General features: G+C 37.0%; 1 protein-coding gene across 1 annotated transcript; it reads left to right on the top strand.

Annotated features, from left to right (window-relative positions):
- The first annotated feature begins 2,371 nt into the window (after positions 1-2,371).
- On the top strand, positions 2,372-13,275 carry LOC139729251 (short coiled-coil protein B-like). The gene is made up of 4 exons (XM_071640182.1): positions 2,372-2,830; positions 4,263-4,385; positions 8,857-8,995; positions 11,002-13,275. The coding sequence occupies exons 1-4, from the start codon at positions 2,803-2,805 to the stop codon at positions 11,033-11,035; spliced, it is 324 nt and encodes a 107-aa protein (XP_071496283.1). The 5' UTR covers positions 2,372-2,802; the 3' UTR covers positions 11,036-13,275.
- Positions 13,276-18,291: the final 5,016 nt, after the last annotated feature.

Raw genomic sequence — 18,291 nt, 5'->3', positions numbered from 1 at the left:
TGCTTTTTTCTGTAACGTGTAGGGAATATCAGAGCTACCAAGTCTACCTGATTCACCTGCAGGCTCTGTGAAAACATAACTATCTCTTCATATCCTGACAAGTTATAGAAGCCTTTCTGACCTTTGAATTCTTTTCGCATGTTGAGATGCACTTATGTTCTGTATCTCTGTAATAACTCTCGTGGACCCTCCAGATCTTGTTTTGTGAAATTTGGCAGTTCTTTATTGATGTGTGTGCATTGCTATCACAGAGACTCCAACCCAAAGCACCTTTTGATCTGGAGATTCTCCCACCTGAAACCCCTAGCAAACGGGAGACTCCATGTTGATGTGTGCGAAGCACGAAGTTCCTAGGGTTCTAGATGGTCTCTGGTGTTATCAAAGGCTTATTTTTTCAACATACAATAGCAATGAGTATGAAATCCTTTCCAACGGGAAACACAGAGCCAGGGCGGGAGAAATTAAATCTCAAGCGGGAGAACGGGAGATTTTGCAAAAATGGGTTTTCGGCGGGAGATCTCCTGTCGAAAACGGGAGAGTTGGAGTCTCTGCTACCAGTGGCATGGGTCTCAATCACTGTGTCTATTGCACAGTAAAGGATGAAATTAATTTAGTTCATGGAGGATGATACATTTTAATGTGAAGTAAAATGATCTGTGAGGAAGAAAGGCAAAAAAACACTTTTCCGTTCATGTTAAGGGTGCCATGGAAAGTTTGCCTTAAAATTAGAAGCCCAGAGTGTTAGCATTTAATATTACTTTGGTAGAGGTACAGTGCACATGTATTTTCTATTCTCATACCATTATTTGGAAAATGTTTGAAACACTTGCCTGTGTTTGAATTATACACATGTAGATGAAGAGCTGTAGTAGTGTAATACATGTATGTCTGTTTCAGACAGTGCTGAATTAATCAATGGTTTTGCCAAGTCTCCTAATTTTGAAAGTTTATCTCTGAAAATAGTTAGATAACTTATCATGTCATGTCAAGAGCGTACGGCTTCCTGATTTGAAAACTGTTATAAGCATGGAGATGTAAGTAACATGAAGGCATCTTTTTGATACATGTATCTCTATGAAACCTCTGAGTCTCAGCGTTTGATATAGTGATAGGTGTTGGCAGCCCTGATTCTGTGTTTTACGGTTTTGTGTTTCTATTTTTATACATTGCACTCCCCTCATAACGAACATGGTTATAATGAAATTCTTAGTCATACAACGAAGTAAAAATTCAGGTCCCAAAATTATCATCTGCAGTGCATCTTTATTTTGCGCTGAATTGTTTGACTGTAATGAAATTTTGATATGACGAAAGAAAAATGCCGGTCCAGAAGACTGTTGTAATGGGAGTGTGCTGTATTCTTGAAACGCTGCAGGTGTATCATGTGACTGTTATATCAGATTTATCGTTTTGTTGAAATTTCACCTGCTTATAATTACCACAACTGTATTTGTTTGTAGGAAATGTCATCTGTACATGAATACATTTACAGTTTCACACTGAAGTCATGAGTAAGTATTGAAACTAAATGGTCTCATTTTATTTATACATAAAAATAGTTATAATATTGTGAAGATGTTTATTTTGAATAAAATAGTATGAGACTATAAAAGCATGATACATGTACAACACCTATATCCATGCATTTAATTATTGAATGACGTTTGATGTGTACCTGGTACACACTCTTTTTTGTATGGAAGAAAGAATAAAAGAATTCAAATAATACACAAGTAGAGAGAGAGAGGGGGGGGGGGAGAGAAAAAAAAGAGCAGTTGATGTAGGAGGAAGAGGAAGTATTATATCTATTAAACAGCTCTATACACACTCTGCTTTCAAAATTAGCAAAGTTATGCTGAAAGCATACTGAAAAAAATCGCTAATAAATACAGTAAAAAAGAAAACGTGGACAAGAGTGGCCATGGAAAGAGAGTGTAAGAATAAGAGATTCTAGGAAGAGATTCTGAAAAAAAAATGAAAGGAGAGAAACTGAAAAGGAGTTGTAGTGTCTTCTCGTGCTGCATATTATACTAGTGCAAATTATATTTGTAAAACTCACATGCTACACTTTTATAGAATCCACTCTTATGTCTTATAAGTCTTCATTACCTTCACAAAGTACAATTAAACCAAGATTACAGATAAACGGTGTCAAAAAGTATGTGATTTCCGGCGACAAAATTGTCCAAATAAAAGTAAATCTCTTGTGTTCGCTCCATGCAGAGATGTTATTGATGGCACCAGTTGAGTCTTGACTGCTAAACTACGGAGTACTCAATACTGTACTCGAATGAACTGTCTGTGCATGAACCTCACATATCGCCCTCTGCGGCAAATGTATGTACATGGTGATGTCCTGTACGTTATTGGTATATTATAGGCGTAATACAGAACCAACATATGACCGATACTTCTCAAAAATAACTGAATCAACATTGGTTCAGTTGAACGTTTACTTTTGATCTTCTTGTAGTGAGAAAGCTAAAGCAAAGGAGGACTTGGGTGGTGAACTTGTGATGCTAGGAAGCTGTTCCTGTCTAAGGCTTTGATCCTGCCTTGTTTCGTCGCCAGCATTCATTTCTACACTATAGGCGTGTCCGTGTATACTTATTCACGCACTGCATCTGCTGCCGGAGTCTTCATACGTTGAAGACGTGTAATTCTGAGCAGGGCTGAAAAGATTGGAGGAGCCATCAGGGATCCGCGTAGAATAGCTAAGAAGTCGATTGGAGAGAAGTCGCTCTGCCTGTTTTTATCATCAGATAAAAACAGAATTTTCACTGCTGTGCTGATCTATGAGCAATGTCGAATATGACCAAAGAGGATAACGGTGAGTTTTCAGTGAACATGGTGAAGACATTGCATGGAAAAACATTGTATTTTTTTCTGGTCGGCCCGGCCTACTGCAGTACTGGACGTGTCACGCTGTATGCTGTGATTGTCAGTTATTTACAGTAGACTTAGAAATCTACTTATCGTCAAATCGACCCCCCCCCCCCCCCCCCTCCGAATCAAGGCCTGATTATTGGTCTAGTTCTACATCAGATACAGTATACATGTAGTTGTATTTACAACACTTCCCTTTTTATAAAATCTGTGGGCCTGGGTGGGAACAGCTTACAGTTTTAAAATAGTGACAGTATGTTGGAGGGCACCTGCAGTTGTAATCCATCCCATCTGATTACTGCAGCAGCCACTATCTTTGTAACCATCTACATCCTTTAGGTGTTTTTTGCTTCAAACACTTTCCCATGAAGACCATCTGAAGACTCCCACAGTCTGTTATTGGAATATTATGAAACCTGGGCCTGGCTTGTAAACATGGTGATTGTAAACATGTCTCAATTGTCTGGTCATGTAATTATTTGAATTTGTTGATACTGAACACATGCTACTGATACACAGTCAACACACCTGTAACCTGTAACGTTACTGTATACAGTACCAGTAGCAGTACACTACACAAGTGTCCACATACCTTGTACAAGTCGTACATAACGCAACAAACGATGATACACACATAATCTAATTGTTACAGTTAAGCGTCTATTAAATAAACCTTGTACAAAGTGTATGAGCATATACACAATTACATTTGTAATTGTACACTGAATAATAGCTACAAAACGGAAAGCGTATGATTTACTGTGAACATCCCACCTTGTACATGCATTTACACTGCACTCATTTGGTACTCATATTCATAACTTTGTGTTACACTTTTTTGTTGTTCTTTTTTTGTAGAGGGTATACCAAGCCAAGGTCAATGTATGTACAACCTAGCTGTGACTATTGTAGTCATCCAAGACTACAACTTTGTAGCAGAGGATACATGGCTGACCTGTACAGCACAAGACTGTCGGGGGGAAAAAGAAGGATTGTATAATGGAATACAAATTGTAGGAGAGTCATGTATGATCTTCATATTTTACTGTAGCTGCACACCTTGCATAGTTTAGCTTGTTCAGTTGATTTTATTTTTGGTGCAATACTCTTGCTTTTATTTTCCATTTCCTTTATATATTTACAAGCTGTATATACCGTTGTACAGTAGTTGAGATGATTTGTGATGATTGCTTTTTATCAATATTGATAATGATGTAGAAAACAGTAAACATTTTTAAAAGAAGTCACATGTATACAGGTGTGATTACAACGCACTGAAATGCTGTATACTTCCTACAGAAAAATCTCTTCTGTATTCTACTTGGCTAATACTCTGATATCGTGCAATGTTTTCTTTTCATTTCTTTTGAAAATAGACTCGGCTACCCTTCCCTCTGATGTCAACAGGGCCAAGGACTGTACAGCAGATGACGGGGAGGATGCTGAAGAGAAGGCAAGACTCATCTGTCAGGTCCTGGAACTCCAGAATACTCTGGATGGTAATATGGCAGTCCTCACAGTCATTGTAGCTGGTTCAGTTCTAGTACACACACACACACACACACTCATATACACACTCACAATTATTATTTCTTTATTGATTTTTGCAACGTGATGCGAAAGCTGTTCATTTTTTAGTGTGGAGAAAGCAACATTATTACTCTCACAATCTGCCTTTATATGATGCAGAAATAGGTCCCTCTTTTTTATGTTTGTTTGTTTGTTTGTTTGTTTTTTAAACCTTCACAATTACTTGCCCAGCGTATTGCATGTTAAGGGCATGTAGAAAAATATTCGTCAATCCCATGATGCAACTCCTCACAGTAGGGTGCCTGGAGTGGCACTTCTGTCCTTGTTAAGGCATGCACAGTTTGGAGATTGACAGTGCTGCTTGCAGCCAAATTATTGTTTGTTTGTTTGTTTGTTTGTTTTTAAACGTACCCTGGTGCCAAATAAAGTCAATTTTCAAAGCTTTATGCAAAAATTGTTTACTCCTGAGTGAATGGGCATGTTGTTATGTCCTGTCATGTGTTATTGAGTGCAGGAGCAATTTTCTTATTTACTTCAAATAATCATTGCCTAACCTGACAGTTTGTTCAGAGCTAAACATACAGCTGTACACTATTGTTGTCAAGTGTGCTCATGCTGAGCAGTGTTCTCTGGTAGAGCAGCTAAATTTTAACTTAAACCTGATAATGCTGGAGGCTCCCGTGCATTTGAATGTCGCTTCATGACTTGACATGACATATTGATTATCTATGACACTTCCTGAATTGGGAATTACATTTACCCACTGAGATACATTGCAACACCCAAGTGTCTCCTTGCATGCTCTTTCGATCTGTGAATGTTGAATACCTCTGCTGGTCTTTATTTTTCAGGGACATTGAAGATGATGACATTTGATTTGCTGGATTGATATGTTCAAACACAGTGCTATAAATTTGGTTTGAATAGCAGGATGACATGAATTAACCAAAATCATGAAATCAAATTCAAAGAATTAGGGTTTATGCCATATTAAATGTTCTATCAAATTTTGTGTACAATAAGATACTACAACTGTATATATAATGTATGTTGTTTTTGCTAAATCCACCGATGCACATGATACATGCAGTGTATGTAGACTGCAAAGCAGTATGTAGACCTGCATGTACAGTAGGCATAACTTTGCTGACAGTTACCCAACCACCTTTTAATACTTCTCACTGAAGAGAGATGATGAATCATTAAAGGACAAGTCCATCTTCATATACATGCACGTGTAAGGATTGAGAGAATGCAGCAATATTGGTAGAACGCATTATCAGTGAAAGTTTGAGGAAAATTGGACAATCCTTTCAAAAGTTACGAATATCTTAAGTATCTGCGCAGTCACTGCTGGAAGAGAAGACTAAGTATGATGTCACATGCGTACAACAATATAAGGAGAATAAAAAGAGAATTTCACTAAACTTTACTTTTTGAATAAAGTGCACATTTCTTCGACTTGCTACTGACGTATGTTATTAAAGGGCAATATTATTCCCCCTGCCTTCTGAAAGAGAGAAGTCGAGTGCTCTTTTGTTATGCGAGAAAAATGGAAATATGTTGAATTTTCTTTATTCTTTCTTTATATCGTTGTACTCATGTGACATCACAAGTTATTGACCGATTCGGGTTGGTTGAGGGCAGCAGACATTTTACGGCACAGGGCGCAGCCATAGTGGGTGTATCGGTGTGTATCAGCCGACCCCCCCTGCTCTCCCCCACCCCCGGGCAACATGTTTATCACGCACTTGTAACAAAGGTTCGCGCACTAGCAAGCATTCGCGCACTCAGTACAAGACGCCCATTGGCTAACGCAGTTTTTCATTCTGCGCGCGTGCTAATGTAGGGAGAGGGGTGGGGGAGTGTGGAGGGGGGTCGGATGATACACCCAGTATGGCGCTGCCCATGCCAAAAATACACATAGCGCGTCACAGAATCGGTCAATAGTAGTCTTTATACCCCCGCCAAACGAAGTTTGAAGGGGGTATATAGGAATCAGCGGACGGTCGGGCGGTCGGTCGGGCGGTCGGTTGGGCGGTAGGTCGGGCGGTCGGTCGGGCGGTCGGGCGGTCGGGCGGTCGGTCCGTTGCAAATCTTGCGTCGCGAACTACTTCCTCAGTTTTCAACCGATTCCATAAAACTTGCACAGATGTGTGCCTTTAGTTGTAGATGTGCAAGACGTATTTTTTGACAGTACCCAAAAGTACGTTGCCATGGTAACGGCATATTATGGGCAAAAATGGGTACAAATCTTGCGTCGCGAACTCCTCCCACAGTTTTTGATCAATTTTTATGAAATTAGGTACAGATGTTCCTCTGAATATGTTAATGTGCAAGACACATATTTCCGCAGTGGCAAAAAGTGCGTTGCCATGGTAACGGCATGTTATTGGTAAAATATAGGGCAAAATGCTTCATGGCAAAACTGCTTCATCAGTGTTCTTCCAATTCTCATGGAATTCATATTGAATGTTTGTCTTAGGATATAGGTCAGCATGACACATTTGTTGACAGTGACAAAAAGTATGTTGCCATGGTAACAGCTCACATATTATGAGCCAAAATGATGGAAAATTTTGTGTTGCAAACTACTTCCTCAGTTTTTGCCCAATTTCCATGAAACTTGGCACAGATGTGTGCCTTTGGTTGTAGATGTGCAAGACGCATTTTTTGACAGTACCCGAAAGTGCGTTGCCATGGTAACGGCATATTAATGGCAGAAGATCAAGGAAAGATCTTGCGGATTTAACTACTTCCTCAGTTTTTTGACCAAAGCTTATGAAATGTGGCACACACCTTGATCTTGGTGGGAAGATGTGGAAGACATATTTTTCGGACGTGTCGGAAGCTGCGTTGCCATGGTAACGGCATATAAATGGCAGAAGATCAAGGAAAGATCTTGCGGATTGAACTACTTCCTCTGTATTCGACTGAAGCTCATGAAATGTGGCACACACATTGGTCTTGGTGGGAAGATGTGCAAGACATATTTTTTGGACGTGTCGGAAGCTGCGTTGCCATGGTAACGGCATATTAATGGTGGAAGATCAAGGAAAGATCTTGTGGATTGAACTACTTCCTCAGTTTTTGACAAAAGCTTATGAAATGTGGCACACACAATAGTCTTGGTGGGAAGATGTGCAAGACATATTTTTCGGACGTGTCGGAAGCTGCGTTGCCATGGTAACGGCATTTAAATGGCAGAAGATCAAGGAAAGATCATTCCTTGGGTAAGACTGTCGTCACGGGGCGGGGGTATTAATCACCTTAAGTGATATTTCTAGTTTCATCCAGCCTTGACTGAGCAGAAACTTCAAAGAAAAAAAAAACAACTTTTGAACGGATTGTCTGATTTTGCTCAAACTCTCACTGATGTGTTCTATTAATATTGCTGCATTCACTCAACCCACATGTCACTGAAAGTGAACTTGTCCTTTAAACTCTTTCTTTGCCATTGAGTCAAATGTGCACAAATTTCACCCATAATGGCATACACAGTATCTATGGACAGGAAAATTAGTATTCCCCGTGTGTCTTTGCGGGTTCCGTAACATTTGCTCCTACAACAATTGCTCCATGGCTATGGAATGTCTGCGCGCTATTAGAAAGCTAAACATAAATTCTACCCACAAATCGTTTGTATACCCCCAACCTTAAAGGACAAGTTCACCTTCATAAACATAAGGATTGAGAGAATGCAACAATATTAGTAGAACACATCAGTGAAAGTTTGAGGAAAATTGGACAATCGATGCAAAAGTTATGAATTTTTAAAATTTCTGTTTTGGAACCGCTGGATGAGGAGACTACTACAGCTTGTGAGTCATATGCGTACAACAGTATAAAGAAAATATAAAGAAAATTCAACATATTTTCACTTTTTTTCGCATAATAAAAGAGCACTTGACTTGCCTCTTTCTAAAGGCAGGGGGAATAATATTACCCATAACATTTGTCGGTAACGAGTCGGGGGAATGTGTACTTTTTTCATAAGATGAAATTTTGTGAAATTCTCTTTATATTTTCCTTATATTGTTGTACGCATGTGACATCTAAGTTTTTCACACACTGCAGTAGTCTTCTCATCCAGCGGTTACTGCACAAAAACTTCAAAAATTCATAACTTTTGAACGGATTGTCCGATTTTCCTCAAACTTTCAATGATTGTGTTCTACTAATATTGCTACATTCTCTCAATCCTTATGTTTATGAAGGTGAACTTGTCCTTTAATCCTAATCCTCACATCAAACTAAACCTAAACCCTGTCACAGCCTTGTCCTTGGACAAGTCCTTGGGGAAAATAAGACCAGAGCAATTGTTGCACTGAGCAAATGCTGTGCCACTGTCTTTGCAGGTTATTCTCGACCCACTCAAGGTCATGCAATACGTATCACATACACTGTAAACCATGTCCTGTATTTTACCTAATTTCCCAGACCTGTCCCTGCGAGTGGACAAAGTGAAGGAGGAGAACCTGAAACTGAAGTCAGAGAACCAGGTCCTGGGCCAGTACATTGAGAACCTCATGTCAGCCTCCAGCATGTTTCAGTCCACATCACCTAAGAACAAGAAAAAGTAAGCTTTAATGTAAAAGACTCCTCTATCACCATATGAACTGTCTACTGGTACCTTATAATATAGCAGCATTATCTTACGGGAGTGTATACAAAATGTGTATGCCCTCCCTCGAGATATTGTTGCTAGAGTGTTGGTAAAGATGAACATTGGAAAGACAGGTTAAAAACATGTGATGCAACACAAATCTATCATTGATTCTGGTGATTTTAAAGTGAAACAAATGTCATTGATTTTATCACTAAGGGCCTGTTACATAGCAGATGACTGCTTAAGTGATTGAAATCTTACTGTTCACATGGATCTCTTGTGCCAAAATTCAATGGTTCTGGATGATCTTTGGTTTCTTGACTCATTGACAATAGTACGGTATGAGCTTCCATGATACATAGACACTCTGAGTGTAAAAATTCATCGTATGATATTGTGTGTGTGTAGGTTGAGGAGGAGCAGTGCCTTGATTGTAATCACCAGCCCTTCATTTTAAAATAAGAAAAGAAAAAAAGAGTGTGTCTACACTGTGTTGTATTCTAACCTGTGAAATATCATTTTCACCCAGGAAATTTATTCTTAACCCATTGAGGACGGCCTGATTTGCTACAACACGCATTTCCCATAGACGCCTGCACGAGTATACTCGGGACTCGTCCTTAATGGGTTAATATGATTGTTAATATGTGACTGTGCACCTCAAAACGAACATAAAGTCGCACACACTGATTTTGCGTGAGGACTGAAAATAAGTGAAATGGGTCAACCTAGCCGAACTTGACTTTTTCATATTTTCTGAAAGAGCGGGTCTTCTTTTACATTATGCTCAAATTTGGTATCATAAAACGGGCAAGAAAGTGTGTTTTTTAGCAGTTTATCTCGAACATTTTTGGTAGAATAGTGTGATTACGTGTGTCTTTAGAATCCCTTTTTCATTTCTGAAAAACCTTGTCCACACTCTTCACTTTCAACTCTAATAACTTTTACAAGGATAATGCTACTGCTTTGAAAGTTGGCATTAATTATGGACAGAATGTGTTAATGAGGCATGCTTAATTTCACTTTAATTTGATAATTCCTTCATTGTTGTTACTCTGGTGGTTTACTTCCTGTTTTTTGTCCCATTCATCGCACAGCCAGCACGGTTTGGAAAAGATTAAGCGCTTGAATAGACACTGTACTTCAGAGCCTCTTTTCTCAGTACACACTTTTCCTGAGTTTGTGCTTTCTTTCCAATATTTGGATAGGTTAGGAGAGTCCATTTGATTTGAGTTATACATCATTTTAAAGCTTAAAGTCTGTTATTTCAGAATATGATCTTAACTAAAAATTCATGTCTGGCGACTTTTTGTTTGTTTTGAGGTGCAGGGTCACATATGTACAAGTAGTAGTGCCACAACTTTGTACATTGTACAAAAACTTTACAGTGAAAGAATTTTCAGTCATTGCCATACTGGTATATTGCTCTGATGTTTACTACGTGTACTTCAGTGTTTCAATGATACTCATTAGGTGCTGTTTACCTTTGGGAGCAGTGATTTAAAAAAATTTCAAGACATCACATTTGATGCATATGTGTAGGTCTGTTGTATCACAAAACATCGTACTATATCAATTTTTTGCAATAAAGCCTATTAAAAATATAAGAAGATATCTGTATTTATCTCAATAAACCATAACTGTAGACGATTTTTCAAATAGTCTGGAAACATTTTTATTATAATTATTGTTCACATTTTGTGGGAATACTTAACATCGATTATATGGATTAAAATTTTTTTTCAGTAGTTGTTTCTATCCCTAACTCACATTTTAGAACTATTTTAAAGCACTAATGCTGAATTTTTGTTTAATCTGCCAATGGTAAATTAAGCCTTTAAGGGTATACTGAATGCACAGCATTTTATTTAAAAACTAAGGATTTCAGAATATTCTACATGTTGGAGAACTCGTGTTCACAGGTGGTCTATTTGATATCTTTAAACCTTTCTCTTTTTTCTGTCTTTCCGATACAGGTCGGGCAGCAAGAGCAAGAAGGCAGATAAGTGAGACGACTGATGGACCTGACAAAGGGCGGAAATTGGGCTCTTTATTTCATGTGCAATTTTTATTGTTTTAATATGCAAATCATTATAGCTGTCAATCATATGTCTGTCATTAGAAATTGCTGGTCTCCTCCGCCGCAAAGTCTTCTGGAATATTAGAATGTTTTGCACTCTATCTGCAGTGCTGTTCAGCATGTCCCACATGTGTCATAATTTTTTCTGTAGAGAAACTTATTAACAGTAACTAGCTGTTTATGGTTTTATTTCAACTGTTTTAAAAGCGACTGATGTTGCTCTAGACAAGTGAATTGTGCGTATAGAGGTCAGTGACCCTGTAGATATACAATAAGGTGTATTTCATTTACTTCAGCAGATCAGCCAGAATTTGACCAAAATGCAGTTCCTGAGAGAAATATAGTTCTGATGCAAGGCTGTTCAATTACTATTTAAGTCATCTTAATATTATGTCCCGCTGATTCTTCAACATAACTATCCTTTTCTCACAAGTGTATTACATTGCTTGCAGAGTATTCACCATTTGCTAAGTCTGCAGAACAACAGGAATATGATTCATTCTGTTTTTATTTTAAATTCATTTTGTTAGAGTTGTGTGAAAGTGTTGCCTTCCTCTGTCTCTGAAATTCATAGGGACACAACTTCCAAGTTGAGTTTAATGCAGAATTGCACTAACTTTCCTCTCATAGCTCCCTGTTTCTGCCTGACATTCGCTCAGTCATAACTTCTTTTATACTTCTTTCATAATTACAAAGTATGTCTGCTTTTGCTCCAGTTATCTCTTAGGTTCACCTTTCTTTTGGTTTCTTCTACTTCAACAGTGTTGTATTTATGATGCATTTGAGAAGAGTTCTTAAAAAAGAAGGTTGTAAATGCAAGACACATATGTCCTGTAAAGCCATAAATTTTTGCATGCATGAAACTTTTGCAAACTTTATGAGGAGCCAATATTCACAGAAGTGGAATGCATGCAAAAGTTTTTTGTCGACACAAAGCATCGAAGGCCAGTACACAGCTGTGCAACACCACAGTCGGCAATTAGTGAAGGTTTCATGCTGCCAAAGAGGCTGCGGGTTCCAAATTGCAAAAGTTTCGTGCCCCAAATGTTTCTGGTTTTACAGTTAATTAGTTTGTAATACAGCAACCCTTCCTGCGTAAAATTGCTCATATTTGTACATGTACTATGCTCTGTTCACCTTACAGTACAGATGTCCTTAAACCTGACTGTCAATGAATTCTGTGAGCTTCATTTGTATCACAGTGGCTGCTGTATTGTACTGTCAGGTTATTACACGTGAATTGAGTTATCGAGCTTACGTAAGTTTTGTGGGGAATTAACAAATACCTTAACATAGGTTTGATGTTACTAGTGCGAGATCTTGCCAAAAGATGAAGATATGCAGACATTTGCTGCATGATTGAAATGTCACCATTGTCCATCAGAGTCAACCATTTGCATGCATTTACTCAGTAAGAATGCAAAGGAGTTTCATGAGAATGCTGTTGCATGAGAATGCTGGCACATTTAATGATTGCCATTTGAGAATCAATATGACAAATGATTTGGGACTCCATACAGGGCCTGCCACTGATATGAATTTCAATATTGCGCTGACTTCGAGCACAATGTTTAAAACACTGATATTCTGCTTTGTTTATCGTTACACCTGTTTCAGAGTGCTCTGTTGTGCTAGACTATACAGTGTACAATGTACACTTATTCCATAAATCATGTTGATGTGATAGATTTATCCGAGTATGCTGTATATTCTTGTAGCATGCATTGAAAGTATAATGTACAGTAGGCAGGTGTTATGTGGTTTGTAGTTTATGGGAGCTTTCAGTCCTGTCCATACGTTCCGCATGTATCCAGCTGTACATTGCTACCTGACATGTTGCTGCATCACAAAATATGCGTGTTCTGCTTTTGTACCCACAGTACCTAAATTTTCATGAGAATTTGAGTAAATGAGTTTGAGTGTTATTTGCTCCATCTGCTTGTTTGAAGAGTTCTTAACATGTAAAGAAATCAGCATGGATAAACAATTATTTTATTATATTCTTTGTTCTGACATCAGCATGGGAATTTACAGTGCTACCACTTCGAACTCAGACCTGTGTTGTGCCTCATGGCAGAATCAACTCTCTTTAGCACTTTGATATCACTGGTAGTCTGGAATTGTACTGTTATGAAACTCTTCGTTTACACCATGATTCAAAGGCAAGACATACATGTAACAGCTGGCAGATTACGATGAGAATCTACAATGTAGCAGCTGTGGTGTAGGCTTTCAATACTACACGTTTGTTCATTCTGTACGGTGCGTAGTTTCTGGCTTCCTTCATACAGAATCTGCAGTATCCAAGAGCACCACAAGCATAATTGTAAGAACATTACATTTTTGGGATGTACTTTTTAATTGCTAGCATTCTCTTTAAAAGAAAAAAGATTATGTCGCTGTACTTACTCTGCTTGATATTGTAATGCTGTCTGCTAATGCGTAAAGCAAACTGACATTTTATGATTGAAGAAATGCAATTTTGATGATTTGTGTGTGTGTGTGTGTGTGTGTGTGTGTGTGTGTGTGGCTTTCAGTTGCTTATTGCTAGTAATAATCATTATTACATCATGTAAATCCTCACCCTTCTATAAGAAACACTTACTTACTGAATAGCTCCTTAATGTTTATTTAGAAAAAGGACATAAAGAGAAGCCTGTACATCTTGTATCCTGTAGTTTCTGGAACTAGTTGTGCATACCCCTTTCATCTAAATGCAGAATTTGGCATAAACTGCTTTAAGATTAATCTTGTTTATTCATTCATTTTTCATTCATTCATTCATTGCATACGTTATATTTTTGAGCAATAAGTGTATACTGAGTAATATTTCAATAAATGAGTAGTGTTTACTATAACCAGCATATAGCCTCAGGACTTTAGATGTAGGATATTATAAGCCCCACTGTAGCACCAAATGTTTATCATTCTTAAAACTATTGGAATTTTAACCATAGCTGAAGATGTTTGCAGTGAAAAAAAAAATCATGTTATCTACTCAAGCTGGTATCTCAGAAGTGTATCTTGATAAAGCAGAGGATGGAGGTGATGACTTCATAATGTGCTGTTTGGAAAACATGAATTCATCTTGATGTCATCAAAGTTTTCATTTGATTATGATTTGCCAATTTTATGCTCACCCAAATCATCTTGCCATAATGTAACGGAGGCTGCTACATTAGTAGATGAAAAACAGAGTGGTGGAAATCTAGCTCGTATTATGCAGGGGTGGTCTTTTCCCCTTCCTGTTTTTATGTAACTTTGTGTGCTAATCAACTACATCTACTTTAATAAATAAGTATGTCATTGTGTAAGTATAATATGTTTGATTGGACATTTAACCAGCATTTTAGTTGTGTAACTTTTTAATTTTGTTTTTTATTCAAGATGATTTGATCAGTCCAGTCTTTAGTATCACAACAAGACACCCTGCAATTGCCATGAAGACACATTGCACTCTTTATCTCTGAATCATTTTTGATTATCTTCCTTTTCTGTCTTGTTTGTAACAGGTTTCTAGTCTCAATGGCTTGCTCTTTTTGGATGAAATCAAACTCAAATATGGCAGTTAGTCTGTGCTGTATGTTATGTATCTGTCTTTTTTTTTAATATATATATTTTCTGTCATGTAACTAGATAATGGTTTTGTCTCCCTTGACAGTCTACTCATTTTCAATTTCTTCCTGCCTGTTATTGTCATCTTCATGGCATATTGCAGCAATTTGTCTGTGAGATGTATTTTTTTTCCCAGACAATGGACTGTCTTTGCCTTGAGCATGCATCCTACCAAAAATGGTCAATGTGTGAAAAGTTTGTTTGCGGTGACAATGTGACATAGAATATTATTTTCATCATGTTAAGATAAGATTTTGTACTTTGTCCAGCTGTATTGTACTGTTCATTTGTTTTTTTTTTTCCTGTTTTTTTTTTTACATTGATTTGAAGCATTTGTGAAAAGCTTACATATGTAATATTGGAAGACTGTTGTATCTATATCATGTGTAAATAATGTAAATGAATGCCTGTGTGTTGTAAGTAACACTTATTTATATGTGAATATTCTTTACATATGTTTAGTCAGCCTACTCTTTTGTATGTTTCCACTTGATGAGTTGTACTGGATAGATGCATATCCATATTCCTCAAAGTATATTAGGGTCATACATACATGTATCTCGTTGTAGTTGGCACTGACAAAAGCGAAAATACCTTCTGGTTTGAACATTTGCATCAATGCGTATCTCCCTACCACACTGTGTAATACATCACCATGTGTGCTACATAGTGCATGAGTATTTTACCACTGTGCAGTTAAAGCACACTTTGGATTGGTAAGCATCATTAATTTAAGCTGATTAATGAACTCCATCGGCATTTCAAAAGTATAATCATGCAGTGCATTGTAATACATGTGACAAACTTTTCAAACTTCAGTAGCATGTCACTTATTTAAACATACAACTCTTAGTCAGCACAGTTGCATTACCTTCAGTGAATACATGTCTATCCACACTGCATCTCTGGACCTCTATTTTTTGTCAAGATGAAGTGCATAGGGTCAAGTCACACAGGAGCAAGATCTAAAAGGGTAGCTGAAGATGCAAGACACAAGTTTCTCCAAGGGAGTCTTTTTTTTTTTTTTAATACAGTTGTATTGGTAGCCACTTGATAGATGAAACAAAACACTGTTAGTTTCTTATTTGAAGATTTAGACAGATGTGAATAGAATAATGTAACTATGACAAGTCAAGTGCAGTTTTTCTTTTTAAGAACCTTAATGATTTAGTTATTGTTATTTGTTTTTGAGTTCAGGTTTGAAATTTGATAATGCAGTACAGAGTTGAAGTTGTAACTTTTTGCCCCAAGTTTTCATATTTTGATGCTGGCAGAAGTTCAAGATACATTGGCACTATTTCAGTAGGTATATGAAGATTGTTTAGAATAATGAACATCTTAAATGTAGAATATTAAAGAATTAGTACATGAGATGCTTGAAGTAAAATCAAATGAAGTGTCATTTTTTTTTTCATCCATGTAATCATTCAATTAATGCTATCAAACACAGTTGCCAAGAGTTAATATGTTAAGTTACAATGTACCTAATACTTCAGTGATTTGTTACAGTGCCGACAAGCAATCCTAATATTTTATCTTGAGTTAGTAGTTTCTACTTTATATTTAGATTAAAACCAACTCAGTCACTCATCATTATTTTGTTTTTGTGATCGTTTTTGAAACACATTCTTCTTGTCATACTGTATATTTTCAATATATCCCATGACCCTCGTTGTTGTGTACAACTCTACAAGTATCTCATCTCTAAAGTCAAAATGAATTGCATTAAAAATACTGCATAAATCAGATGAATACTTGCTGTTTCATATAGAATTACATTTTATAGTGTGCATTGTTAAACAGTCAGCTGTAGTTATCATGGCAACTGGAGAAAGGGTGAAACAAACCTGATTACATTTTTTTTTTTTTTAGTTGTGTCAAAGGAGCAGATAATCACTTATACATGGCAAATTGTGACTCAAAGATGTGACCAATGGAAAGTTGAAATTTGTACAGAAGAATTAACCCCTTCACTTTTATTTTGATCTCATTGGCGTACTCTAGTGTATTCAGATGGCCAATGTTGAAAAACTTGCAGAGATAATGACCATTTGTGAAAGAACTATAGATCATATTTATTATTGTATGCCATTTATCCAATGTTGTACAATAGATTCATTGTCTAGTGGTCACAGAGATGTACTATGGTAGTCCTGCTATACATGTACCAGCTTGCAATGTAGATGAGATTCTGAATAAACTTGGACTTGCCTATCAATTTGTCTGTGCTATAAATGCTTATCAATAATTATTGTCTCACAAATGTTAACTTGGTACTGAAATGGAAATGAAATCCAAATACACCTTGTACATATGAATTGAGTGAATGCAGCAATATACACGGAACACATCAGGGAAGATTTAGGTAAATTAGACAATCCTCTGGAAATGAATGAATTTGTAAAGTTTGGTTGCTGTCATCACTGGATGAGAAGACTACTACAGTTCTTGATGCCATGACTGGACAACTATATAAAAAAATGTATAAAGGGAATTCCACCTTTTTTTTTCAAATGAAAAGTACACATTACCTCAGCCTTGTATTGTAAGTTTAAAGGTAGCATTGCCCCCCCCCCCCCCCCCCGTTTCTGAAAGAAGTATTAAAGCAAGTGCTCTTTCATTATGCTAGAAAAGTGAAATACATGTATGTTGAACTTCCTTATATTTTTGTTTATATTTGTTGTCCATGCATGACAACTCCAAATACCATAGTCTTCTCATCCAGCTTTGGCAGCAGCAAAGCTTTAAAAGTTCATAACTTTTCAACAGGTTGTCAGATTTTCTTCAATGAAACTTCACTGATGTGCTGCATTCCCTCAATCCACATACTGTACATACGTAGTTTCATTTTCCTAGAAATCTTGTAGTACAATGTGTGTATGTACGTGTGTGCCTGTGCTTGAGTTCTTTGTATTCAGAGTGCATGTAATGCAAGTTTTCAAATCAAATCCAAGTAGTTATGATAGGCATATGAAGAGTTTGTTCGCAAAAACTGATAAGTCCATTATATTCTGAAAATTTTGAAGTACGGTCTCTGTCATAAAGTACAAAATAATACCTTTTAAATGATATATTGGTCAGTACATATAAAGGTACGTTTTTGAAGTTATGGTCAAAAGAAGCAAAATTTTTCTTACTATTCTCTTTATTTTTCTTGACCTTTAATCGCAAATATCTCCATTTGGCAAATATGGACTTTTGCGAACAAAATCTTCATATAGACATTATCATATATTAGGCGTTTGTTGTTTGTCTTTGTTACTGGGTTATTTGTTGTCTTGAGAGAGAGATGAGTCTGTTGCTTACGTTTTTAATATAGATGTACGTTTGATAGCTGTCCTGTCGCTCAGAGGAAAATGATTATTTTCATACTAATTGCTCGTGCAGGACTATGGCATTAAAAAAAAGTCATTTTTTGTGGAGCCTAAACTCAACATTATGACTACCGTTATGGAAATATCAAAAAAGAGGAAGAAAGAATCACACTTGAGTCATACATCCATACATGATACCCACAAACAGTGACAATCAAAATTTAACACTGTACATGTAAATGTATTCGATAGACCCT

The sequence above is a fragment of the Diadema antillarum genome, unplaced genomic scaffold (genome assembly GCF_040938485.1).
Source record: "Diadema antillarum isolate AM-2024a unplaced genomic scaffold, OU_Dant_1.0 seq00000229_RagTag, whole genome shotgun sequence".
Classification (NCBI taxonomy): Eukaryota; Metazoa; Echinodermata; class Echinoidea; order Diadematoida; family Diadematidae; genus Diadema; species Diadema antillarum.
Note: the sequence above shows the minus strand (reverse complement) of the source record. Positions and strands in the feature narration are given on the sequence as shown.

Excerpts from the sequence above, each read along its gene's own strand:
- LOC139729251 (XM_071640182.1), top strand. The coding sequence starts at position 2,803 with ATGTCGAATATGACCAAAGAGGATAACG. Across the intron at positions 4,386-8,856 it reads ACTCCAGAATACTCTGGATG|ACCTGTCCCTGCGAGTGGAC; the intron begins GTAATATGGCAG and ends CTAATTTCCCAG. Across the intron at positions 8,996-11,001 it reads TCACCTAAGAACAAGAAAAA|GTCGGGCAGCAAGAGCAAGA; the intron begins GTAAGCTTTAAT and ends TTTCCGATACAG.